At 37.8% G+C, this 27,294-nt stretch overlaps 3 protein-coding genes across 4 annotated transcripts in view; 1 reads left to right on the forward strand and 2 right to left on the reverse strand.

Annotated features, from left to right (window-relative positions):
• LOC137297637 (serine/threonine-protein phosphatase 6 regulatory ankyrin repeat subunit B-like) overlaps positions 1 to 21,067 on the reverse strand; it is an 81,074-nt gene extending 60,007 nt beyond the window's left edge. Inside the window, exon 1 of one of the 2 annotated variants that reach the window (XM_067829529.1) lies at positions 20,989 to 21,067. The gene's annotated coding sequence lies outside the window, so the exon portion shown is untranslated. Of the gene's footprint in view, positions 1 to 9,065; positions 9,088 to 20,988 lie in introns of those variants that run through there. The other variant, XM_067829530.1, reaches the window with a different exon arrangement.
• LOC137297648 (mannose-1-phosphate guanyltransferase alpha-A-like) overlaps positions 1 to 27,294 on the reverse strand; it is a 510,132-nt gene that overhangs the window by 261,178 nt on the left and 221,660 nt on the right. The window lies entirely within an intron of this gene.
• LOC137297647 (krev interaction trapped protein 1-like) overlaps positions 24,277 to 27,294 on the forward strand; it is a 31,030-nt gene continuing 28,012 nt past the window's right edge. The window contains exons 1-2 of the mRNA XM_067829547.1: positions 24,277 to 24,512; positions 26,779 to 27,044. Coding sequence (XP_067685648.1) covers positions 26,783 to 27,044 — 262 coding nt within the window. The 5' untranslated portion in view covers positions 24,277 to 24,512; positions 26,779 to 26,782. The remainder of the gene's footprint in view (positions 24,513 to 26,778; positions 27,045 to 27,294) is intronic.

The following is a 27,294-nucleotide window of genomic DNA, read 5'->3' on the forward strand; positions in this document are numbered from 1 at the left end:
GTGAACAATATGCATACAGCTTCCTTTAAGATGTTCCCTGTTAACCTACTAACCTACATTCACACTCAGCATGTCAGACAGACATCCACACAGACAGGAAGAAAGACTGACAGACATCCACACAGACACACAGACAGATACCCAGACATCCATCCATCCACACAGATACATATCTACACAGAGAGACCGACAGTCAGACATCCACAGACAGACAGATATTCAGACAGACATCCACACAGGCAGTCAGAGATGTAGAAACTGTCAGACAGACAGACAGACACACACCACCACCATTTGGCAAAAGTAAGTTAGAAACTTTTTAGGGTTCTACTGGTGCATTATATGCTGATGACATACGTACACAACTTTTCTTAAAATCACCCCACAACCCACATCCACACACCAACCCACCAACGCATCTGTCACCCTTTAGGACAAAGCATACCATTTAATGTAAGGTGTTTTTAGCTACACAACAAGCAGCATTCTTTCTTTTCAAGATATTTGCTTTATTAATTATTTCATTCCTTATATCAACATCTCTGATGTGCATCTATGTTGAGGTGAAATATTTCATTGCTATAGCATTCTTTGCAAATAGAACACGAAATATCAACACTGAATGATTGACAGCTGCATACCAAGTAAACACTGTACTGCTGTATTCATGATTCTTCTCAACTGGGCCGGTGTCTGGTGTCCCAGAATGGAGGCTGCATCAAAGTAAGTTCAAATTATGGTTGCAATTCACAAGGACAAGGACATTTACAAAAACTGGCCCCACTCTCTTGTGACCATCTAACATGCGCAGCCATGGTAACATTCACATTCAAAACATGTCTTTATCATTTCATTATACGAGTAGGATATTTATATAGAGCACATATCAACACAACTAGTACATGTTTAACTTTAAGGCACTGGTATTTTTCCTTTTTTCACTGATGTCAATCTCAATGACACATCAGGTGATCAATCTCCACTTAGTACAATCTGTTTTGTGTGGTCACTGGTATTGGTATTATCCAAACACTTGATATATATTATTGAAAACCATGACAATCAACTTGTCAGAGACATCCAGTAAACTGATATCTCTGGATGTAACTGGACCTACTCTCTACCATGTGATAGGAAAAGAACATTCATGTCAAAAACGTGTATCTACAATATTTCACAATGGAATTTGGAGCAGTTCTGAATTTGTACTTAGCCCGGTATTGGTGTATAAACATTACTATTATCATGGAGTAGGTCCATTGTTTTGATCAAGTTGGGGTGGTCTGGTAGCCTAATGGTTGAAACATTGGCTCATCGCACCAAAGACCCTGGTTTGATTCCCCACATGGGTACAATGCGTGAAGTCCATTTCTAGTGTCCCCCTCTGTGATTTTGCTGGAATATTGCTAAAAGTGGCATAACCTTGTGAATAATTTATACTGCTGAAGTGAAAGTCGCGGTGGCTGAGTGGGTTAGGCGGCTGACTTTGTGTGCTGGCTTGTGCCCAACTTTGAGGGTATGGGTTTAAATCCTGGATGGGATCCAACTAAAAAAAAGTATCAGAATTTATACTTTACGAAGACAGTGTAATTCCAAATATAACATATGTTACATCTGAGCACTTTCAAAATGTGCATGATTACACAGTAGACACTAATTACACTGTCACAACTAACTACAATGCATTTCTATCTTGTTTCCTGTTTGTGAGTACTCTATCACATAAACAAAATGAAGGCCGAATGTGAATAGGCAACTTTTTCTACAGATACTTCAGTAGGTATTACATTTCAGCAGTTAGCACACATTTTGCCCATTGTGAAATGGATGAAAAGTGTGTCACACTCTCCTCAAGTTACAACCTTGATTGATGACATACACCACTAAACATCATTCATCAGATATTATTTTCCTATTTGACACAAACCCAAACACGTCTGACAAGAATATGAAATCTACATCTGTCCAAACAATACAATCTGCCCACCTTTTTCAAACATGGCAATCATGCTTACATCATTGTGTTTCTCAGTGTCAGTCTCTGAACTCAGTATTTTTACAACTGCCTAGTCCGCTCTGCAGTGCTAAAGAACCACATGAAGCAAATCTAGATTTTTTCAGGATCTCTGGTCTTCCCGGGTCTTCTTTTTTTTGTTTTTACGTATTTAGAGACTCAGCATTTGTGTGTTCTTTCTATTGAGGGAGTGATTGCTCTAATATTTTCATCTGTATTACCTATTTACAAAGTAATTTACATTAAAAATTAGTTGGTTGCAAGGATACTAGCTTTTCTACATCAGTTATTGTACAAACTGTTCCATATTTTTAGCTACATTCAAACATTGCAAATATAAAGTGAATTCATGTCAACCCGTCGTAGACATATGAAAAACAAGTTCCACATTCTGAAAACTGGTGAGTCACATAATTGTGACTGTCCCATGAAGGTAATATTGTAAGTATCATCAGACCACGTGAACATGAACACATTGTTATTAAACCTGTAACATAAGCTGCAGATGTTCCACGATACTATATCGAGTAAACATTGACACACAAAAGGATTTTTGTCCGATTTATACAAGGACAGAGCAAATTGCTAAAAACTTCATTCACATTCATTGCCTACGTATTCCATGTGAAATATACTGCATTTATTATATTGGATATGTTTTGATTGTAAAGTGTCATCAAAAGTTCATCATAGATTTTAACCAACTACAACATACTGTGTCCTGCTTTCACAGCAAATGAAAATGATACCGCAGGTCAGAAACAGATATCTGGTTGGAAATAATATCAAAACTGCTACTGTACTTCACTTAATTGGTACACGTAAAATCACTTGCCCTCATAATTTTTCCACTTTACTGACAGATTTTCTTGATTTTATTTTAATAAGCAACATATTAACATTGTGCAGTCAACCTGACACCAGTACAACATGACATTAAAATTTGCTTGCCCGACAGAAAAATACTTTGCACTAGGACATCAGGCAATAGGTTATTTTCGCCCCTGAGAAATGTGAGTTTGACTCACTAATGATTCAACTGCTGCATCTATCACGTCTGTTGTAACAGCTAACTAAGTTCCTAGATATACTATCGAGAGAATCTTTAGACTGTGATTTCACTCATGAGTCTTATCTTAAAAACTACATCACCAAATGTAATTATTGCAGACTCTAGGTCGTGGATACAATGTGTCTGACACATGTTGTCAACCTGATGGTGTGAAGGTCACAGTTGTCAACCTGGGGCTTCCATTTTAAAGCTTCCATTTTGACTTTAGTGTGACACCATACACCATACAAGGACAAACGACATGAGGTGGTAAGGCTTGCTGACATGGTTGACACAGGTCATCGGTTTCCAGATGCATAGATCAATATCCATGTTGTTCACTGGATTGTGTGGTCTGGACTCTTATGTAGAGACAGCTGCCATACAGCTGGAAAATTGTTGAGTGCGGCTTTATACAGTAAGCAAGCAAAATGGAAACAAACGTATGGAGAACAAACCCCAAATGACCATCTAATGAGCAAATACACTGACCACTTGCCTTGCCCTGGTTAGCGGTATATGGAAGGCTGACTAACCTGTGCCCATAAGAGGTTACAAAGTCTACTTTACTAACCTGTATGTCATACACATAGGCTATGATCAGTTATGCATTAGTATTGAAAAGATTATCTAAAACCTGACAAAACTCTGTCCCATTTGGTCCAGGCAGAACCTCATTGACTTTATTATCTTGAATGTGTTCTCACAGGCTTTAAGATACCAGACAAGCGAGGTCTTGAGCCATACCTTGAGATTACCCTTGAACAAAGCTGAAGCAACAACAATGTCCAAATCTATATAAAGAATAAAAAAACCGTTCAATATAACCATGTTTCTAGGTACATAATCATTAGTGTTAAAATATAAATATATAATAATAAATGGTTATTCGTATGAATTATTAATATTAAATGGGCAGGTCACAACCTGCTCACCTTTGCCCACTTTGCGACCTACAAGCAATGTTCAGGGTATGCTGTATAAAACAATCTTAGCACTATGATTACCTTGTGTCTACGTTAACATATGGGACATGGGAGTTTCGGTCACCTCAGCACTTAAAGATTGCTTTGTACAATAGCACCAGGGACCATGTGACAGCACATATGTATCAGAACAATACACCATCCTCCATACTTTCAAGTTCCTTTCATAAGCACATGATATTAATGCTATTGCAAGATCAGATTTGTATGTGTTTGCATATGTCACAGGTATAATGTGTAAATCCCATTTCTGAGGTGTCCCCTGCTGTGATAGTTACTATCAATAATATTGTTAAAGGCAGCGAAAAATGATACTCATTCATTCATTCACTTTGTACTGTATTTAATATGAAGACAATAATCCTACACATATATCTACTCCCTGTTATATCCCGTCATATCACATGATTACAACATTTACTGCTATGATGTTGCAATCATTGCTAAGCGCACACCTACCAAGTGATTACAGTCCTGAAGAAATACAATCTGTCAAATCTATCAATACCAAATATCAAATAGTCAATGACATATTTAATAGAGCATTAAATTCCTTTCTTTGTATCACATTGTGCATGGATTATTGGAAAGCAACGTTTTTTTCTACAACAAACCAAAATAAACAATCACTTAAAAAACAAGGCTACATGAAAATGATAACATAACTGTGCATAAATGTATGGAGCCCAGTATCAACAACGGCCATTATGAGTGTCTGTGTGTCAAAACTAAAAAACACCAACCCAAAAATTAGACTTTATAGATAAGGTTAGTGCCTTGTTTACATTTCATGCCGATTTGAGCTGGAATGAGACACTTCAGTCACATATACCATGACCTGCCAAACCTATTCCATCATATCAAATGACACATTCTTTCGAAATTAACTATGCTTCATATTATTATATTCGGATAATAGAAATGAAAACAAAAGCTATATTTTCTTCCACAAACTCTTTCATTCAAATGCTCATCATGCCACTATACGCCACCTCTACTACATAAACAGAATGAGAAATGAATTATGAGGATTCATTTAACAAATGACATTATGGAGTAAATTGTAGAGCATCAATTCAGAAAAAATGGTATTATGTTGCAATGAACAATCTATGCATGTTCACTCCAAGCACAGTTCATAGCAAGTGACTTTGGTTTTTATGCTGCATTTAGCGATATTCCAGCTGTATCACAGCAGTCGAAAAAAGATATGGGCTTCACATATTGTACCCATGTGGGGAATAGACGAGGTGACAAGTGAATACTTTAACCACTAGGCCAACTCAACGCTCTATAGAGCTCGTACTTTGAGACGATATTGAGTTTATCATGAATTCAAGAATATTACACACAAATATGATGACATCCTTAGTCTTTGAAAAATACATAACTTTGATAGAAACATGCAAGCAGAAAGGAACCCTTTGCGCGTGATTCTGAAAACCGCGTTAGGTTAGTGCTTTGCACTGGCTTTACATCGTTACAGTACGCAAATGATTATGAAAAAAATAATATGGTGGGATTATGGGTGGCAGACTAGTTTAAGTGTCTGGCTGCTTGTATTGGTTCGAACACGGGTTTTAGTGTGCTATCCCTCGAAGATCTGCCTTTAGCTCAGGATGACCCATTGTAATCACCCATAGCTCCTAGACATAATTGGCCTTCAGTAAACTATGCTTGAACAGAAGACCAACAGGGTCAGAGAGACACAGGGACAGTTCAACTTCAACCGACCAGTACAGGTATATCAGTTTTGGTATCATATGTCCACTTATTTGAAGAATGCAAGGTGCTAATTTCACCTGAAAACACTTCAGTGAATGCAAGAGGAATGTTAGCTCTCTCAGGTGCTCTACAGACGGAGATTTACATCATGCGATAGACTTGGGAAACCCTAGACATGTATTCGAATATACAGCTGATCCTTGCCTTCACAAGTTCACATCAATCCTCTTAAAGTCATAAGACTTTCAACTGAATCAAGTTCAAGTTGACAGATCATGTGTTTCTCCACACACTAACTTTGAAACACATCATACCACTATGCAATGAGTTCTATGGTCAAGTCTACTCACACCTACATCATACCACTGAACAATCAGCTCTATGGTCAAGTCTACTCATACCCACATCATACCAGTGTACAATCAGCTCTATGGTCAAATCTACTCACACCCACATCATACCAGTGTACTATCAGCTCTATGGTCAAGTCTACTCACACCCACATCATACCAGTGTACAATCAGCTCTATGGTCGTCTACTCACAGTCACATCATACCAGTGTACAATCAGCTCTATGGTCAAGTCTACTTAGTCACATCATACCAGTGTACGATCAGCTCTATGGTCGTCTACTCACAGTCACATCATACCAGTGTACAATCAGCTCTATGGTCGTCTACTCACAGTCACATCATACCAGTGTACAATCAGCTCTATGGTCGTCTACTTACAGTCACATCATACCAGTGTACAATCAGCTCTATGGTCGTCTACTTACAGTCACATCATACCAGTGTACAATCAGCTCTATGGTCAAGTCTATTCAAGTCTACTCACAGTCACATCATACCAGTGTACAATCAGCTCTATGGTCAAGTCTACTCACAGCCACCTCATACCACTGTACAATCACCTCTATGATCAAGTCTACAGATAGTTACATCATACCGCTGTACAGACAACTTTATCTGGAAGTCACTTGCAATGTAATTGTTGAGAAAAGATCAACTATTCAACAATCTTGCGATTATTTCTGGAAACCTGATTTGCAATCAGTCAATCGAAAAATCAGATATCGAAAAATATCCACAAGCAAGCTGTTAACTTATGATACAGTTGAGAAGGTTGAATCTGAGTTTTAACTTCAGCCATTACAATTGATAGCATCTGTCAGATTGACTGCTGTCAATCTGGGTGATAACTGGATTATCACTGTTTTGTTTCTCTTCATGGGTGATATCTAATCTCAAGAGATGCCCGAGTCACCTAATATATAATATAAAATTTAATCTTAAGAGATGCTGACCTAATACCTATAATTAAATCTCAAGAGACACCTACCTATTACAATTTACATATAAGTTAATGTCAACACACACCTACCTATTAAAGTTACAAGACATCTACCTAATAATGTCAAAAGATATCTACCTCTTAATGTCAAGATAACCTACCCATTAACGTCAAACACATCTACCTATTAATGTCAGGAGACATCTACTTATCATACATGATTTAATGTCAAAATACACTTACCTAACATCAAAATACACCTACCTCTTAATGTCAAGATACATCTACCTACCTACTAATGTCAAAATACACCTACTAAAATACAACAGTCTAATAGTGAATCTGGTTTTATATTGCTCTCAGCAATACACCAGAGGCTTCAAACATTACCGGCCTATTAATGTCATAACACACCTACCTATTCAGTGCCATCTTGGTACTTGGCACTATTAATTACAAAGCTAAACTTGTCCATGTGATCCAGACAGCTTTACAATGTAACTGTGACAGACCTAACCACCACTTACAGAGTCAAGAACAAAAGTATTTAACATCTAAGGTTTCTGCTACAGTACAATGGGGTATTTCACAATCACAAATACCTCTTGATCATCATCCAGGTGTTGCGTTGGTCAGTTACTGGAACCTGATACAATGTGGAATGTCACATGACATGGATGACATGGGATTGGATGTCATTCACTACCTAATACCAGTACTGTCATACCTAGTCTTTCTCTCTGGCCCACAAGTGTCCCATATCCTCTACCTACCATCCAAAATGCAGGGGTTCAAACATTTTAAAAAGCCACTTGCCAATGGGCAAGTGACCTTAAGAATTGTCCTGACCAATGTTTTTCCACTTGCGATAATGTTTATGACATAATCATGACGGTGAAATCATGAAAGAATAAATCAGCATGGTAGTTGATGTTAATTTTTACTGGACTATTTATCGAAAAGTGATAAATAGCCAAGAAGGATAACTCTACTTTATTATCATTGCAAAATTTAATAGCAACATTTTGATCATATATGACATGAAATCCAAGTTCATTTACAGTTTGAAACTGTAAGCGTAAACTATAGTAGCCCAAGGACAAGCAAGATACCATTATTTGATTGCCCGAAATGAAAACTGACTTGTCCTGGGCATCAGGAGATGAGATTTTTGAACTCCTGAATATGTCATCTCCTCTTCGCATCACCATAGTTATACTGGGCCCTTCAATACCCTGAGTAGATTCCAGCCATATTATATCAATGAATACATTAGTTTTAACTGAATTACCTGCTCATTTCCCCAGGTACTAGCATGATGACAAAGACTTCACCTTAAAGACAGTAATACTTGATCAAGAGATTATCTAAAATGACATTGATATGTTCAGTACACTTGGAAAAGAATACATCTTACATTTCAGCAATAACAGATAGACAATTAATGACACGTAGTCAGGACAAGGTAACTCCACTGAAAAATGATGAAGAGAAACAAATATCCCCAGAATTATGGCCACACATGATTAATGAGCTGCAGTAAGTGAGTGAGTGGGAAAGAATTTAAGCAGGGACATTATACCTCAGCTACATTATCAATGGCCTGTAGGAACAGAATGTGACATTTAATCCAGAGTTTGCTATAGAGTGCAGTGTAGTGTAGCATAGCTTAATGCAGCACTAACCAATATTACAGTCATATGGCGTTGGTCTGTAAGTAATCAAATCTCGGCCAGACAATCCAGTGATCAACAACATGAACATTGATGTGTGTAACTGAGATACAATGACATGCGTAAACCATGCCAGCAAAGCCTGACAACCTGACACTGTTGTTAGTTGCTTCTTATGACAAGCATGGGTTCATGAATATTACGTCTATCCTGGATCTTCACAGATCCTGTCATAAGTATGAACTACAATACCTAAAACATAACCTGCTCAATACTTAATATGTTTTGTCAGTTTTGACAGTATATAGTAGCATATACTCACTGCATGTTTTGTGAAGACTCCTAGTCAATGTTCATCACCTGTTCTAACATCACACAGTCACATGAGGAAAAAATAGGGAAGGTGAAATACATATAAAAATCTGACATGATTTAATTGCCTAGAATTGATATTGTTGCAACGCAGTTGAAAACTTGAGTCGAAACTAAACTTGCTATAGCACAGCAGGAAGTGTAAGTGATATACTTGTCTGTCTACTAACATGGGAGTTCTTCACAGGAAGCAACCCTTCACCATTGTTCATTTATCAAAATATACTAGCATTTCATTGTCCACGTATCTATGAAGTCCATCAAAACATTCTGCAAATAACTTCACTTTGTAGTCACGAGGATGTCACATTCTTCTGAATCAGATAGGAATTTATAGAAATACACCTTCCTGAATATTTATATGGCAAACTTGATACTTTGTGAGAGAGAGTTGCTAAACTTTTGAGTGAATGAAAGTGAGTGAGTGAGTCTATATGGTTCTGAACTGCTTCAAAGATCACATATACTCTATGGGGATACAAATACATAAATCATTTGTTGACGTCATTATAAATGAAACCCTGTCGTTAAAACTACTTATTTCGACATTTAATTGCCTTAAATCGACCTTTCTGACAACAGTGCACAACTCTCTCCTGCAAACGGAATTTCAACCAATCAGAGGAGCATGCATCCGTGACGTAATATGAAGTTTACCTACGTGGGTTGCTGTAGTATTTATCTACATTTCAGGGGGTGGATTATCTTGTTTATAGATTAGTCTAAACCTGCAATCGTGACAACTGTTTTGAAAAAATGAAAGCTTTATGTTTGCACAATCTACAGCCATTCAATTTTGTCAACTGCATATTTTCCGAGATACAATGAAACTTGGTTTCATAGACGTTTCTATCAAAATCACTTGTTGTTACAATGGATATAAATCATTCTGTTACAAGCGGTGTTATGCAAAATTGTTTTGGTCATCGTTCACAAACATATGTAATTATGAGTAGGAAGTAGTTTTGATTATTTAACTTGATGAAAACAAACCATTATCTAATTGATTCTCAAACTGACTTTAGACCATGACACCACGATTTTTAAAAATGGCGACACCCTGTCACGAAAATCCTCCAGTCTGAGAATAAATGCTTTTAAGGTACTTACAATAACACTGATCGCTTTCTGGGGAAGAAATCCCATGTTACAAGTTGTGTCATGCAAAATCCTTCAGGTTATCAATCATTTACTAGTATATAGTTTTGATTTTTTTAACTTGATGGAAACAAATCTAAATAGCATCTTCTATCTTGGAAGCGAGGTAGGTGTCCAACCACCTGATTTAATATATACTGGCTTCACACTGTTCGCCTTGCACCCACAAGCACCATATTTAGCACGAACTGAGGGGTTCTGTGGAAATCTGTGCATGGTGACACCATCAACCAACACCTGGGAGCATTTGACAACAACCACTTCGTCATGTCTTTGTTGACATCGAGAAATCAATCAATTGACAAGCTTGTTACACATTTTATATACAACAAAGTGAAAATCCTCCCCCACATGATGTCACTGCAGGGCGATAGAGTTACATAACCTGTCTTAGGTTTTGTTAGCAGAGACAGGGAAGCAGGTGACTTTTTGGCAACTTTTAATCACTCGGTATTAATTAACCACACATTTTTTAAGAAAAAATATTGGTGTTTCGCTTGCAACTTACCACAAGTCTTTCAATTGTAATGGTTAAAAGAGTAAAAAAAAATGTGAGTTCATTTGTTTAAGCAATATTTCAAGCAATATCACAGCTGGGAACAACAGAAACGGGTTTTACACATTGTACCCATGTGGGAATCGAATGTGGATCTTTGGTGAATGGGGCATAAAACTAAACTCGCTCACTTACTTTTATGTGGCAAATGGACGCTTAACAATTAGGCTACCCCACCCCTGCTTAATGGTTAAGTATTCACTTGTCAAGCTGAAGTCCTCGGTTCGATTCATATCATGGATGACACAAACAAATGACAAACAGCTGGCATCATTTCATGTTGTATGTCAAAAATGATGCCTGATCTCCGTCATTTTCTCAGCAAATTATAGCTTGTTTAAATTATAGCAATAACATAACTTACTCTGTTTTGAATATCTAATGCATGTCTTAAAATGGCATAATATCTAATTGTATGTACAAATAGTATGTTAGTTTACAACCAAATGAGCAGTGTAAAGGGGAAGCTTCCTTAGTTAAGACTGACCTATCATATATTTCACATTTTAAGAATGACAACAAAATAGATATTATATCATTACATCTTGTTAAAAAGACCCTTTATTTCTATTTAGATGGGGTCCCGGGGTAGAATAGGCCTTCAGCACCCCATGCTTGCCATAAAAGGCGACTGTGCTTGTTGTAAGAGGCGACTACAGGGGTTCAGGGGGTCAGGCTCGCTGACTTGGTTGACACGTCATCAAGTCGTTCCCAATTCCGCAGATTGATGCTCATGTTGCTGACCACTGGATTGTCTGGTCCAGACTCGATTATTTACAGACCGCCGCCATAATTATAGCTGGAATATTGCCGAGTGCATCATAAAAGTAAACTCTCTCACTCACTCACTCTATGTAGATGGCATTAATAAGTTTAATACAAAGTGTGAAAGTACAGTGGAACTCTGAATAAATTGCTTAAGATGACTGTGAGAGAGTTGTTAGAAGGGTTTTCCCTGCATTCAGCAATACTCATGCCATATCACAAAAGGTGACACACGAAATGGGCTTAAATTTGACCCACTGTCGGTGAACTGACCCTGGGTCTTTGGTGAGACAAGCAAACACTTGAACCTCTAGACTATCCAAATGATGTTCACTTGAAATGAAACAAACACTAACTAATGCTTCTTTTTATTAGGAAACCAAGTTTCTGGGATAGCCTGTGATTCAACAGCATCAAATACACAGTACCGTGTCAATGTGCTGGGCAGAGGCCATGCTTGATCATGCCAAACAAGTTGATGAGTCTGACTACCTGATCCCATTAGTTGCTTCTTACTACAAACATGGGTTGCTGCATCCTCGATATTTCCAGGGTATACTGGAGATTCATCGGAACATTTACCCTGTAGATATCGAGCATAAGGTTGCTGAAGACAAACTCAAACAAGTCATCGAGTCTACTACAACGAAAAAGCTACAACGTGGATCACTGAAGGACCTCTACCCAGTTTGGGGAAAATCTCATTCATTGGAAACATTTTACGTTGGCAGTCTGCAACAACTTTTCGTATTTCTCGACTCGGATGAACACCTGTGTCTTGCAATTCAGGATACTCATGTTGATCTATTCCAAAATGTCACATCAGGTTAACAAAAGGTGTGCCTTTCTCGTGTCCTTGGGACACTGCTGAAATATTGCTAAAACCAGCATAAAGCTTTAATCATTCAAACTCAATCCTTTACTCACTCGTCTGTACAGTTCTTGGAAATGGCCCGTGTAACACACTGTGATAAATAGTCTTCTGTGATTACATGCAAACTGGATTAGAGCATGTCTTTTTCAATTTTACATAACCTGATATAGTCCTTTCATCTTCTATTTAGCACCCATCCTCCATACAATGTTCTCATAAATCTCCACTATACCCTAGATGCATCTAAGGCTCGGCCCAGGAATTTTATCACCTCCCTTGGCTGGCTTTTTATCCACTCACCACACATCCTCTCATCCATCCAAACCACCCTCCCCCCCAAAAAAAAAAACAAAGAAAAAAGAAATACCCCAGCACACCCCACCCACCAACCCACACACACAGTTTCACCATCAATCATACTAACACTGTCCTGAATACGCCATCAGTGTTGCCACACTTCACCATGACTGTCGGTAATCTCGCCTACCTGAGAGTGACGTGGTCATCATCTTCAGCTAAATGTTAGCGAGCATGGTCAGAGAAAGTGATTTGATAACGCACCAATATCTGATAACCAACCCAAACACTCACTGACACAGCAATACATCAGTCACAGAAGACACGTGAGCTGGGATCAGTGATGTTTACAATAGCATTCAAATTATATCACAGAATGCTGGCCTAATTTGGGAGAGTGATTTGGGTTTTGCTTTGGAGAAAGCAGTTTATTGCATCCACTAGTCCTTTGTATGATGTAAATAGTAATGACATAATTTTCTTAATAAGACAAAAAATACACATATTTCCAAACAGGATTTATTTCTGGCTGTCCATTTTCTAAATGCCATTGTGTATTCATACAATTTTTAACTCAGCACACAACAATATACCTGTATTTTTTCACAGCGACCTCAATAATCTAACTGGGATCACACAGGCAGCATTAGCTGCTTACGTCACTGTCAACATCTGCTGTTCCAGTCACTGACAACACCATCTGGTCAAGAGACTGTCAACTACATCTGGTCCAGTCACTGTCAACACCAGCTGATCCAGTCATTATCAATATGAGCTGGTCCAGTTACTGTCAATATGAGCTGGTCCAATTACTGTTAATACCAGCTGACCCAATCACTGTCAACACCAGCTGATCCAGTCGCTGTCAACATCAGCTGACCCAGTCACTGTCAACACCAGCTGATCCAGTCACTGTCAACATCAGCTGGTCCAGTCACTGTCAACACCAGCTGATCCAGTCACTGTCAACATCAGCTGGTCCAGTCACTGTCAACACCAGCTAATCCAGTCACTGTCAACATCAGCTGGGCTAGTTACTGTCAACACCAACTTGTCCACTCACAGTCAACATCAGATGGACCAGTGTCCGTCAGCATCAGCTGGTCTAATCATTATCAACAGAAGCTGGTTAAGTAACTAACTCCCTTAATAAACACTCACTGCTTATGAAATTGTTCAGATAAGGTCAAAAATGATTTCTAACTTCCCTCTCAGATCTTTACAATTACACACCAACCCTCAAAATAAAATACATTTTCTTAAGCTGGTATTGTCTAGGATAAGCCTGGACTAAGATAACAGTACATATGTTCAATGTGGCAAAGTTAACATAGAGAGGGCTATATGGATGGAGGTTATATCATTGTTACTGGGTCAACTGTTGACAGGAGTCCAGGTCAAGTCACTGTGAGACCAAACGTCCACATAGCCACTAGATAACAACCACTCCTCACTCAGATGCTAGCAATGTTTACATGAACTTACTTGCCCAAAATCTAGCAAGAAATGACTACACGATATTTGAAAATAGATACTTACATGACACACCATCCTATTCAATCAATCAGGTTTATCCAGTAGAAAGGCCTTAAGCCCACGTACAGCGGGAAAACAATAAATGACATTGTCACTGAGTTGTGTTAAGCAATATAAAGGTGACAATTTCACAGTGAGGAATTACGCAAAGCAAGAACTTCTTCAATGAAATTAGAAATGGACAATAACTTGTTTAAACTGCTGTTCTGTAAAATACTGATAAAGATTTCTTCATTGCTGTACACAGGAATATTTGAGATATGTATTTTACGTAGATCATTATATAAGGGACATTTATAAAGGAAATGGAATTCGTCCTCGATGTCGTTAGATTTACATAGCATACAAAAACGATACTGTCTCTGAATACCATTGTGTCGACCAATATTCTTATAAATAGGTAATTCACCAAATCCTCATAAAGTAATGTGACGTTTTGCCTCTTTAGATTTTATATAAGAAAGATAACTGTCTAAGCAGAATGAAGTCTTAAGTCTTGAATACAGATGCAAAGTAGAATACTCATTGATTTCTGACACTATTGACTGTATATTACAACTTTTTATCCGTGTTTCAAAATTATGAAGAAATGCATCTTTAGAACCAACACCTTGGTTGTCCCAAACGAAACCAAATCCAGAAGTAAATAAGATATATAAGATATAAACCAATATTTAATAACCCTCAAAAAAGAATCAACATAAATATGATTTCTACCACATTCTGCTAAAGCAGCTACATTAGTGCTCTTGTAACTTAAACCTAAAACAAATTTGCAAAACTGGACATTCAAAAGTATCGGCTTAATCTGTACATCAAAAATATTAAAAAGAACTACAGGGTACCCGGTAAATGTTCGGAAGTTTACGAGCTAGAATTTTTACAGAAGATAGAGCATTTGCAGCTTTATTAACAAGGTTCTGAACAGATTTTGACCATGACAATTTACTGGAAAATAACAGTCCCAAATAATTATAAGTTGATATCTTCAGGCGTTGTTCACCAAAAAAACAAAATTCATTTTTTCTGAGTTTGCCACCATTCCAAAAGACTATAATTTCAGTTTTATCAAAATTGACAGTTGAACCCCATTTAAAACAACACTTTTCTAAGACACTTATCTTCCTTTGTAAACCAGTAACACTACTGGAAAACGGACATAAAATCATCCGCAAGCTTTTAAGCAAAGGCTGAGTGAATGAGTTTAGTTTTATGCTGCACTCAGCAATATTCCAGCTATATCGCTGGAAGTATGTAAATAATCGAGTCTGGACCAGACAATCCAGTGATCAACAACAGGAGCATTGATCTGCACAAATGGGAACCGATGACATGTGCTAACCAAGTCAGCGAGCCTGACCACCCGATCCCCCTAGTCACCTCTTACGACAAGCATAGTCACCTTTTATGGCAAGCATGAGTTGCATGGGCCTATTCTACTCAGGACCTTCACAGGTCTTCAAGCAAAGAGTTTTATTAACATTTCATTTGCTTTCATTATTTCTTGTGCATGCTAAAACATGATTAACAAGTCTGATTCTAACAAAAAAAACTTAAACACTGACGTGATAGGATTCTTTTTAACTGAGAAAAGACTGTTTTGGATGTGGAGCATCATGCTGTGTGTCTATACAATTTTTTTCTCACTGTAAAGATTTCTACAACTATTTCAACATAATCAACTGCTTTTCCTTCAGTTGTGTATACATTGTGTTTTTTGAAGTTGTACCAGAAAGTCATGATTAAAGCATGAAAAGGCCAAAAGAAGTACCCAAATAATGCAGACCTGAAGTGTACACCTTTTTGTCTTGAAAATCTGATGTTGGTATTCAGTTTTACTAAAAATATACCCCATATGCCTATTTGTTTTTTAACATCATTCAGTTATTGAACACTACTTGTTGGATATCTCAGAAAGGAAATAACTGCAACAAGGCCATGGGTTCAATGTCTCTTTTCCACAGCTGAATCCTATCTTTATAATTGAACTATTCTATTTGAAACATAATGTGATGTCTCGCCAATACTGCATACTGGTTGAGACTTGCATTAGTATTACTTGTTGTAATGCAGAATGGACAAAACAATCCTGACATCATGAAACATCCTCACACTCATTCAATATGAAAAAACATCATCAAAGTACTCACTGACATTATTAAATCTAATAGTGTTCTCTCCAGGGGCTATACAATATTTCAATCTCAGTGCAGCTTCAGTATTGATAATTTTGGGGTTTATCTAAAGTGAACACACATTTTCCAACATCACTCTCAGTTAACAAATATATTCCTACACAGAGAAAATATTTCAATCAACCACATCCAATAACGTATAAATGTTCACAACATTACAAAGTGAGAAAGAGCATCCAGCGCTGGAGTAACACAACTAGTTAGCAACATGTACTGTGTGATCCATAAAGTACAACCTGTTGCAGTTTCCATGTTATCCAACATCAGCAAAACAAACATGGCTGCAGCATGTATATAGCACTATGGGAGATGAAATACATGTGCTATAAAATCAACTACTGACCTACTAAGTGAAAAGAAAAAGCACTGGCTTGGCCGTAAGCCAAGGTTGTCCGAAGTCTAACAGTGTTTGATATGAGAGACTCAAATGAGGAAGTTGACAACATTATACTTACACTATGCTTAAATCTACTGATAATGATGGCAAGAGGGACATCCAGCCAAGCCATTGTGGAATGTCTTGGCAATTACCAAAGATTTAGTTTAACATAAAGAAGAATTTCGTTAATGCAATCATGAGCAGCTACATGACAACAGCGTGTTAAATTTGATTCTGTCAAATCAAGTGATTGAATAATCACAATTCATAAACACATGAAAACATGAAGATCCAAGTTAGAACTGGTCTTCAATAAATCATGTTTTTGGTAAGAGGTGACTTGAGGCCATTGGATGGTCACATTCGCTGACTTTGTTGACACATGACACTTTAACTTTTGACCTATGGATCATCTAGACTTGATTATTCACAACTCACTGCCATATAACTGGAATATTGCTGATTGCAGTGTTTAGACAACAAACAAACATACAAACAATATAAACAACTTTAGGGCATGATGACAGACCAGGGAGTTCTTGTTTTGCCAGACACTTTTGTTCTAGGCAAAACTTTACTGCTGTGCGATAATCCCTCAGACAATGGGGATTAACATATAGTCTGTTTCGCCCTAACTAAGTACACACCGTAACTTCATTTTGATTTTTTATTATTCCATCAATTCAACATTTTTGGTGTATTTTCTCTTCATAATAAACTTAATAGTTGTGAAACTGATGAGAACATCACTGACTGTGTCAGCGGTTGCAGGATAACCTGCCTTTCCAATGATCTTGGTCCCTTTTAGTGCCCTTAACACTAAACTTGTGACCTAGATAGATTAAGTGTCTACTTCCCTTGAAACTTGGAATGAACTGAACGTTAACTTGTGATTTGATATTTTGCAATGACAGAAATTATCATACGAATAAGCTTCCCTCAGTGTTGCTGACATAATTCAAGTTCACTCAAACTGGTTACTGGAAACTGACTTCATCCAAAACCTGCTTAGCTATTCTCGAGACGTTTGTAGCCATACCAAGTTCTTAAGCCCATTTTTAACACATTGGCTACGACCAAAGTTAAGAATTCTTAGGGCTATGAATGTTTCGAGAATAAGGCCCTGGTGCCTTGTAATTAATGAGTTCGAACTCAGTCAGTCAAATGCTCATGTCGTCCAAGTGAAACTACGGGTGACAATTCTCACAGAAAACAGATTATAGTTGGCCAACTAGCGGACCGTTGCTCTCAATCCGTTATTATCAGCTGCCCTGCGAAGTGGGGTATGACCCTTTAGCTATGTCACCAAGACCTTTCACTTGATCAGTGTTAATCCATCCAACATCCTGCAGATACCATGTCCTCACTGATTTCTCATAGGTGTTAGTTTGTTAAAGTGCCACACTCAGCAACTTTTCGATTTCACCATCTGACCACCTGATACTTAATTCTTACGGCAAGGATGGGTTGCTGAAGATCAATTCTATCCCAGATCTTCATGAGCTCTCTGATAGAGACTGACTGGACAGATATATTACAATGGTAAGCGGCCACTGTCAGGAAACTCATTGCCATCTGGCATAATCTGACTCTTCACCAATTACCTGAATGTGACCAGACATTAATATATAGTCCACAACATTAACATTGTGGGTCATCAGCAACATAGGATCATAGCCATGTATTGCCATAGTCAGTGGTAACTCTCCATGGGTTTGTCACTGACAGATTAATGTGTCAAACCTGTTTGCATTGTCTGACACTTTTTAGCATCCAAAACTGTGCTCCACAGGAGATATCGCTTGTATGAGATCATATGATATCTCCTAGGAGATATCATTTTGACAGTAGATTTTGTATAATGCCCTGACAACAGTATAATGTCATGAACTTATGATGTCAGAATGCTATGACTGCAAGTCTGATGGCAGTAGTGTTGAGAGATGTACATTTTTCAATGATAACTAATGAATAATCATTTTTGATGATAAATGGAATCTCCCTCTCATGTCTAAAGTTATCAGTTATATCAACTCGCAGTGATAAAGGTAAAAATCTCCTCAGCAAGCCTATTTATATTTGTAACTTTATCAACTCGTACTGATATAATTGATATCAGTAGACACTTTGATGAGATTCCCTTTCTATGACATCTTTGGAAGGTATATCTTCCAATAAATCTGACAATATTTATGTAGATTAGATAAATCATGGTCACGGACATCTACAGAACTATGCAAAGTTTAAATTCTACCTGGTCTCCATATTCTACATGAGCTAGTAATATTTCTGTGTGTGCTGTTTCATCGATGTGTATCAACCCTCACCCCCATCTGATATGACAATTATTGACACGTTTGTTAAGAATGCAGTCTGGACCAGAAAATCCTGTGATCCAGTGCCTCAGCATCTATGATTCAATCAATGCAATAGTGATAAAATAACATGTAACTCAAGTCATGAGTCGTATAAGTAAGTGCATATACATGCTAATACATTTACACCTAAACAATTTAATGATATGTCAGCCTTTGAGGAGTATAAGGTTGGAAATTATTGTGACATACTGGCATCCATATATCAGCATATAATACAAAAATAAATATTTTAATATTTTATGGCATCCAGCATAATGAACATGGCATCCAAAACAAAAAAGAATATTGTTAGGCATTGGTGAACTGTGAACATTTGGTTTGAACTGGTATGTTTAAAACCATGTTTGTCATAGAAGGCAATGAATGGCATCAGGTGATAAGAAAGTAAGATACTTTATCATAAATATGGATACCTTCATTATTATGTATGTGTGACGCTTCAGCATAGATCCTTTTGTCATTGCCAAGCAAGAGCAATGGGAACGAGTGCTCAGATTCACTGACTTACTTTACTCATGTATGCCAGTTGCCCAGATTGATACTCTAGCTATTGATCACTGGATTGTGTGGTATAGACTCAATTGCTTCAGTCAAATAATTGGAATGGTGCTGTGCATGGTGCTAAACAACAAATACAAACAAAACAGGAACCTTTTATCTATTCAAGCTGTATCCGCAAGACTTTAAACCAAAAGAAACCAACAGAAGAAATATGGGCAATAAATGTACAATGGCTTCAGATCATCCAAGTAAAAGTGCCAATCAGACCAAGGATTAAAAGAGAGATCCAGATAATTTTTCAACATGAGGAGTATCTACGCCTTATTTTTCAATATAAGAGTACTGGGAAAAGTTAGAGTGCTGAAAGGAATTTAATGGCATCTATGTAATCTTGTGCTTTGTTTCAAATATGCACCACAACATTGCTACTCTTGTGTAAACAGGTCAACAAACAATAAACACTGATAAAGCAATACTTTTTCAGATAAATACATCCATAAATGATTCTAAGACCGTACACCACTGCTGTGGTGCGTATCTGCTATGTTTTGTGATTTTTCACCTACTGTATCATGCATATTTTTTATCCATACATATGCCAATACAGCCCTTATCTGGAGCCTGTTTGAAAAGTAAGGGAAATGTGGACTTGTTTCATAAAAGGCTTTAGCACTCCAAAACGTGCAGAGAAAATATGAATGATAATAGAAGGGCTAAAATAAAACCCAGTGAAGATTTTTGTCCATCATAAGCAAATTTTGAAATTGCCAAATAAAGGTCTCTGAATCAATATTTTCGAAGTTTGAGTGATCTTTCTGCTGAACCTCAAAGGTCTGCCATTAGCCGACCAGCTGCATGAGCCAACTCAGTGAAAACTCCCATATATGTCCCACACTGGATATTGACCTGTAAACCGTACTTGATCAGCTGACATCATTACCCCGTAGAGATGCCACGAACATTTCACGATATTCTCTTTACATCCGATACATTTCGTAACCTGTGTGTCAGTATTCGGAGTGTTGTTAGATTACAGTTTCACCTCGATGTGACATGACATTTCCTTGTTACAAAATAGAGTTACACGTGACTATACACGGGTGTAAACAATGATACCGACGTTCATGATTCTGATGGCACATCCTCCCAGTCAGTTGGCTACACACAAACACGCATACACGCGATCACATGTACAGACTGTACATAAATAAGGAAAATATGAAATTTGTCTTACCTTTAGAAAATTATATTCCACAAAAACGTCACCCCATATCACCTGTCGGTGCAGTTATTGTGGTTTGTTCACATTTGACCATCTGTAGTTATGTCCCTTTACATCACAAACACTTATACGTTTACAACTGCTGGTACAGTGACTTACTTCTGCTGGTGGTACCATGTTAATAGTATTTTCGTAACAGCTAACTGTTTATCTATTCATAACAATAATATGTTTTTAAAGAATCCATGTATTATTTTCAATACACTATAGGATCAATATTGGTAGTTTAGTGTGCTTATAAATGTAAGTAGTTTATTTATGAATTATATACACTGATATATCACATTCATGGAGAAGAACAGATATATAGCAAGTTGTAGCGAATATTGTATTGTAGTCGTACCCAGGGAGCTGCTATTATACCAAACACTTCCTGGTTCGCGTAACGCTGGCTTCATGTGACGCGCCGAGTATGATGTTCATTACTGGTGCAGACTTGGATAACATCAGTGTTAATGATATACCATATCTGGGTCAATTATTATCCTTATATCAAGTCTGTGACCATTAAAACAATACTTAAATGTGTTCTAGCAACGTAAGCCCTGCTATATGACGGTTGTCTGCTTAGCGTACATGCTAATGAACGCTGGTCGTGTAAGTGAACGCTAGGCACCTTAGCATATGGGAGATGCTGCATAGCGTTCCTGTTAGTGAACGCTATGCATCTTAGGTAAGTCTGCAAATGAATCTGGACCAGGAACACCCCGCAGCACAAGGATACAATTACATGCGTCAACCAACTCTCGAATCAAGGAGTTGTCTTTTAAGATAAGCGTCGCTGAAGCATGTTGAAGATCAATTCTAACCCGGAACTTTACTGGTAGTGAAACGTGTCCAGTGATGTACCGTGTTTATAGATCTTACAAAATGGAGAAGTCTATTTGTTTTGTTAAAGGTCACATGCAACAAAAAAATCAAACAATTAAAACACATTTATCACTTATTCATGACATATAAAATACATTACTGCTTGTGAAAATACAAATAAACAAAATTTGTAAGCGTACAATCGCCATTCAAAAGTGAAATATTTTGTAACTGGGCTTACTTCCCACGAAACGAAGTCCTCGGGAGACCGAACCCAGTGGGTGTTCACTCAAGTGTAACGACGGCTTCCGATTGGCTGGTTCATTTGCTGATACGCTGAGGGCTCATTGTGTGTACAGAAAGAAGATCTGTTTGATGGGCATTGTAGAAGCATGGCGAGTCACAAGAAAGTAAGATTCTTTATGGATAACTACTTCTTTTAATGTACTTGATGCATCCTTTCAGTATGGATTCGCATACCGTTATCAAACAAAATCATAATCACTAGAAGAAGTTGTTATCCACAAAGAATATATATAGAGATGCCGGGTCTTTTAAATACACGTTCTCTGAATTTCCGTTCGATTCCATCAAAAGTCATCTCAGTAGAGATGGTGAACTACTGCGTGGGTGGGAAATGTCATTCGTCCAAGTACAAAGCAGGACTTGAAACTGAGAAGAGTTTGCACCAGTTTCCGTCAGATCCAGTCATCCGAGGAAAATGGATGTAGTTTGTTGGCAATATGTTATATGTACAAGTATCACACCAGCCTAATTACATAATGTGGCAGAGACAGGACTCGGGTGCACGAGTCATAAGTCAAGTTACTTTGTTTATGGCGCATAGCCTGATAGGTGTTAAGTTCAAATTGCATGTGGTCAATGATTGAAGCTGTGTATCAAATATGTATTTAGCAGTCAGGCAGACTTATAGGTGTCAATAAACCAGACATAGAGCTTTCTCTGCGACAGAGGCTGCTCACCGCAACCAGCAAGTTTTTTTATGTAACGAGTGGATTATTTACTTGTTTGTGTACACAACCAAGATTAGATTACTGCCCACGACCTCAGACTCCGGGCATGCATACCGGTTCAAGCTCCATGAACCTATTTACTGCGCATGCGTTATGGGCGAAGCGCAGCACAGCTGTTGAAACCGCTTTTTCCCCCAGCACTGGGGAAAATTTAGTGAATCGTTTGAACTCCGATTTCGCAGGCCTTTTTTCATTGCGTTTTTTTTTTCAACTCTATAGGTTGAATTGTCATTTTTGATGATTTGTTTTGGTTAGTGCATACCGAATGGTATCAGAATCTGCAAAGTTGTGTTTTACGTTGCATGTGACCTTTAACATAACTATTGGGTACACTAAAGAACAAGTAGGTGATTTAATAGAATTCAAAAGGGTTTCTTGAAAAGTCGGAAGACAATTTTCTTAAAACAAGTCATTATAATGTACTTGTTTGGCGACCTTGTCACACCTTTGCATAAACCAAGTGTAAGGCACGCCCATTAACCGACTAAAGTTTGACTTGTCCTGGAATAATACGAGTTGGTCACGAATGGGGTTCGGCCTGTCTTTTCATTGATCTGAACGACGCCGCTGTATTCGCATCTATTTATATGCTCTTTTTTTTAAAAAATGAGCAATCATTTTGTGAATTTACAATTGTTGGCGTACTTATATTTTCAAGAACTGACTTCACAATTTTGGTTTGTTTTTAAGAGAACTATAAAAGTAAAACACGGAGCGGCGTATACCTTTATTCCTCCACAGAGCCAGTTCATAATATTAACATAAACTGACACAAAGCATTTGTTTTTCTTGATTATTTTTCTACATGGCAATAGTGTTCGTGCTTGGTGACGTCACTATGATGACGTCATCGAGTAGTGATGACCAAGTTACTATTACGTTAAACAGTATCATGTGATCGGAACACCGGAACAAAGTCCTTAATAAAATAAAGAAGTTTTTCATCCTTCCACCATCAAGAGGACTGACCTCAAGGACTGGAACATCATTCAAATGGATTGGAAACACCAGTGATACTCTACTCTCTCTATAGGCTCCCTGGAAACACACAGGAAAGTGCAAACCCAAAACTGAAAAGGGACACAACCACAAGTGGGGAGGGCCACTTCTGAAGGACCTTTGTTTTCAGTAGTCATGGTTCGACAGTAATAGAGGATACTAAACGACCTTCCGTGTAATACCATTTTTATTAAACGAGTTAATGATTTGGTATCAGACGAGCGAAAGCACTGACTCTAGTACTGCATTACGAGCGAGTTAGGTGAAATAATGGTTACCAGCTACTTTTCATCAATGCATTAGACCCATTTCATCCATGACTATTACGAATACGTTTTGTTCCAAGAAGTTTCGTATGTCAGTTTTCCTAAATGACTGCTCCCTCGACAGCAACTCTCCTGTCACAAAAAGTAGGAAACTTTTATGGTCGAAGTTTACGGAGTTTACTTCCGTGCAAAGTTTTCTAATTAAACGCTGTGTTTAATATGTAAGGTCCACAAGGAACGTCAGATAGAGAAGAATGCCAAATAGGTGATATAATGGCTGTGTTTTTGCAGCGGCCGCCCTGACCTAAGTCTCTGCCACGGCAAGTTTATGTAGGAATACGGTCATTAATGACTTCATATTGCAAATGTGAGTACAGTATTTGGGGCCTAGTTTGTTTTTTTTGTGTTACTGAATTCATGTTTCATTCTACACCCAATTAGTTAGTTTGCTGTTTGAAATGTTAGTTGTCTCTGATTTAAGAGTAAAGAAGCCTCCGATCAACTGCTGTGTGGAAAGGAGCTTGTGCCTGTTATAACTTGTAGGTTGGAACTTAGTTGTACAAAATATACTTGACAGCACCCGACATGTTTATAGATTGTTTGCAATATAAGAATAAACATTCAAGGCCAGAATGTTACATATTCTGTTTTTGATTAAAGTGTGCAGATTTTTTGATAGATTAATTGATATTAGGTGAAGAAATATTGTTATGATCGGTGTGTGATTTGGCATGTTGTTAGTTTGTTATGATTTTGTAAATTTATTTTGATGGTTGTGTTTGCTGGCATGACTGTCAGTATTTTGCATTGGTGGGAGGCAACCGTTTGCTATGCATGTAGCACTTTGCTCAAACCTTTGCACGGTTCATGGTTTGAATTAATCTGAATACACAATGTCATTGCTTTTGGACATGTGAGCAGTGCCAGTTTTCACCAATACACAGAGTATGTGATCTAGACTACCAGTTGTAAAACTTCCCTTATTGAGGAAGCCACAAGTAGGTTAGATGGCTGACTTTGTGTGCTGGCGATTAGGTGACTGACTTGGAGAGTGTGTGTTTAAATACTTCATGGGCCTCAACCCACTAAAAGTACTAAAATCTGTACTTTATCATGTATTTACATAGAATGCATAATCCCAGATGTAGCATGTGTTTTACTGAAATTATTCTAACAATTATTCAGCATTTATTCTTTCCTCAGATAAAATTATTATCATGTTATTACCGTGAAATGTTTTTGACATTTGGGGCATGTTGTTATAACTTAAATGAAGTTTGTCCGTATGAATTACCTTCTGAAAACATAAAATCCACATAGTCAGTATTGTGCAAATTAGAAGAAGTTGGTGATCTGTGTTCTTTTCTTGGTTGTTTTTTGTTAAATGCCACAATCATCAGTATTGCAGCTATATGGCATTGGTCTGTAAATAATCCAGTGATCAACAGCATGAGCATGGGTTGCTGAACACCAAGTCTAATCTGGATCTCTGTTTTCGTTTTTTAAATTGTATTTGACACACAGCTGTACCAATGATGTCCACTACTCTCCATCACTGTCAGCTGTCACTGTTGTTGGATGTAAATTGAGTCTAACCTGTTGCTCAGTATTATTCATTACGCTGCTTATACTGTGACAAATAATACTTAGCCTGTTTACGTAGACTGGGTATAAATAAATTCACCTTGAAACAGTGAAAGGTGAAACATGGTCATAAATCCAGTGTAGTATATATCCATTGTGGGAGAATGAATACCCAGGACCCATTTTCTACAAGTACTGTAGCTTGAGTTTTTTTAAACACATGTCCAATCAGATTAGACTTACGAGCAAGGTGAATCCTGTGCTAAGTTAGTGATTGGGAGAGAGAGCTGTCAGGTCTGTATGTAGCACTGGTGGCAAATGAATCCAGAGTACTGTTTAAAAAAAAAACTGATTAGATAAATGAGGATGAAACATGGCCTGCATTTCCCCATGATTCAAAATTTGCACATTTGGTAGTAACCTGATTTACAATACAAGATGGCCGCCAAAGCAGCCATGTGTGGAATGCACAGAAAATTAAGTAAAACATTCATAATAACCTTATTTTCACAAGCCAGAAACAAAAGGAAGTAGCCCATGCACTATTGGGCAGACATATAATATATATCTGTTCATATGTTGTTGAACACAAACAGTGGAATGAGTTAGTGAATTTGCTTTTACAAACACTTCGTCAATATTCCAGCAATATCTAGGGCTGTGTGGTAGCCTAGTGATTAAAGCGTTGGCTCATCACATCGGAAGACCTGGGTTTGATTCTTCACTTGGGTTAAATGTGTGAAGTCTGTTTCTGGTGTCACCTGCTGTGATATTGCTGGAATATTGCTAAAAACAATGTAAAACTACACTTACTCACACCAGCAATATCATAAGGAAGACACCAGAAATCCACTCCAAACATTGTATCCATGTGGGGAATCGAATGATGTTCAAATGCCTTAAGTATGATGCTTACCGCCCCTAAAACAGTATGTAGTGAAATGAACACGACTGAAGTCAACAACTAGTTGACAACTAGTATTGCTATATTATTGCTAATAACTGACTATGAAATCTCAAAGTAAAACAGTTTGTCATTATGTTTCCAGATAGATGATTATCGACCAGTACCCACACAACATGGAAGGTGTATTAGCAGTCATACGCCCAAAGGCCAATGTTGCCAGAGGCGACTACCGTCCTCGTCTGTACGACATCCTCTTACTGGACAGCAAGACACCTCCTGGGGACAAGGTCAAGGCTGCCAAATACCTGCCGATGGTCTCGATGAAGCTTGGAGAGGATGAGCCGAGAGAGATGGTTCTGACCCACCTGTATAAGCTGACTGGAGGAGACATGGGGCTGGGAATTAAAGGTATGGAATCAGACAAGGAGATACACTTTCAGTTGTTTCTGGGTTTGCAGCTGAGTGAGTGAGTGAGTGACTGAGTGAGTCTTCTTTTATGCCAATTTTAGCAATATTATCACGTCAGGGGCACCAGAAATGGGCTTCACACATTGTACCCATGTATGTGACAAGCGCATGCTTAACCACCAACATTATCAACAGCTCAATTATTTATTGCCCACTGTCATACAGTAACATTGTTGAGCACTGCCTTAAA

This window comes from Haliotis asinina, chromosome 10 (assembly GCF_037392515.1).
Source record: "Haliotis asinina isolate JCU_RB_2024 chromosome 10, JCU_Hal_asi_v2, whole genome shotgun sequence".
Taxonomy (NCBI): Eukaryota; Metazoa; Mollusca; class Gastropoda; order Lepetellida; family Haliotidae; genus Haliotis; species Haliotis asinina.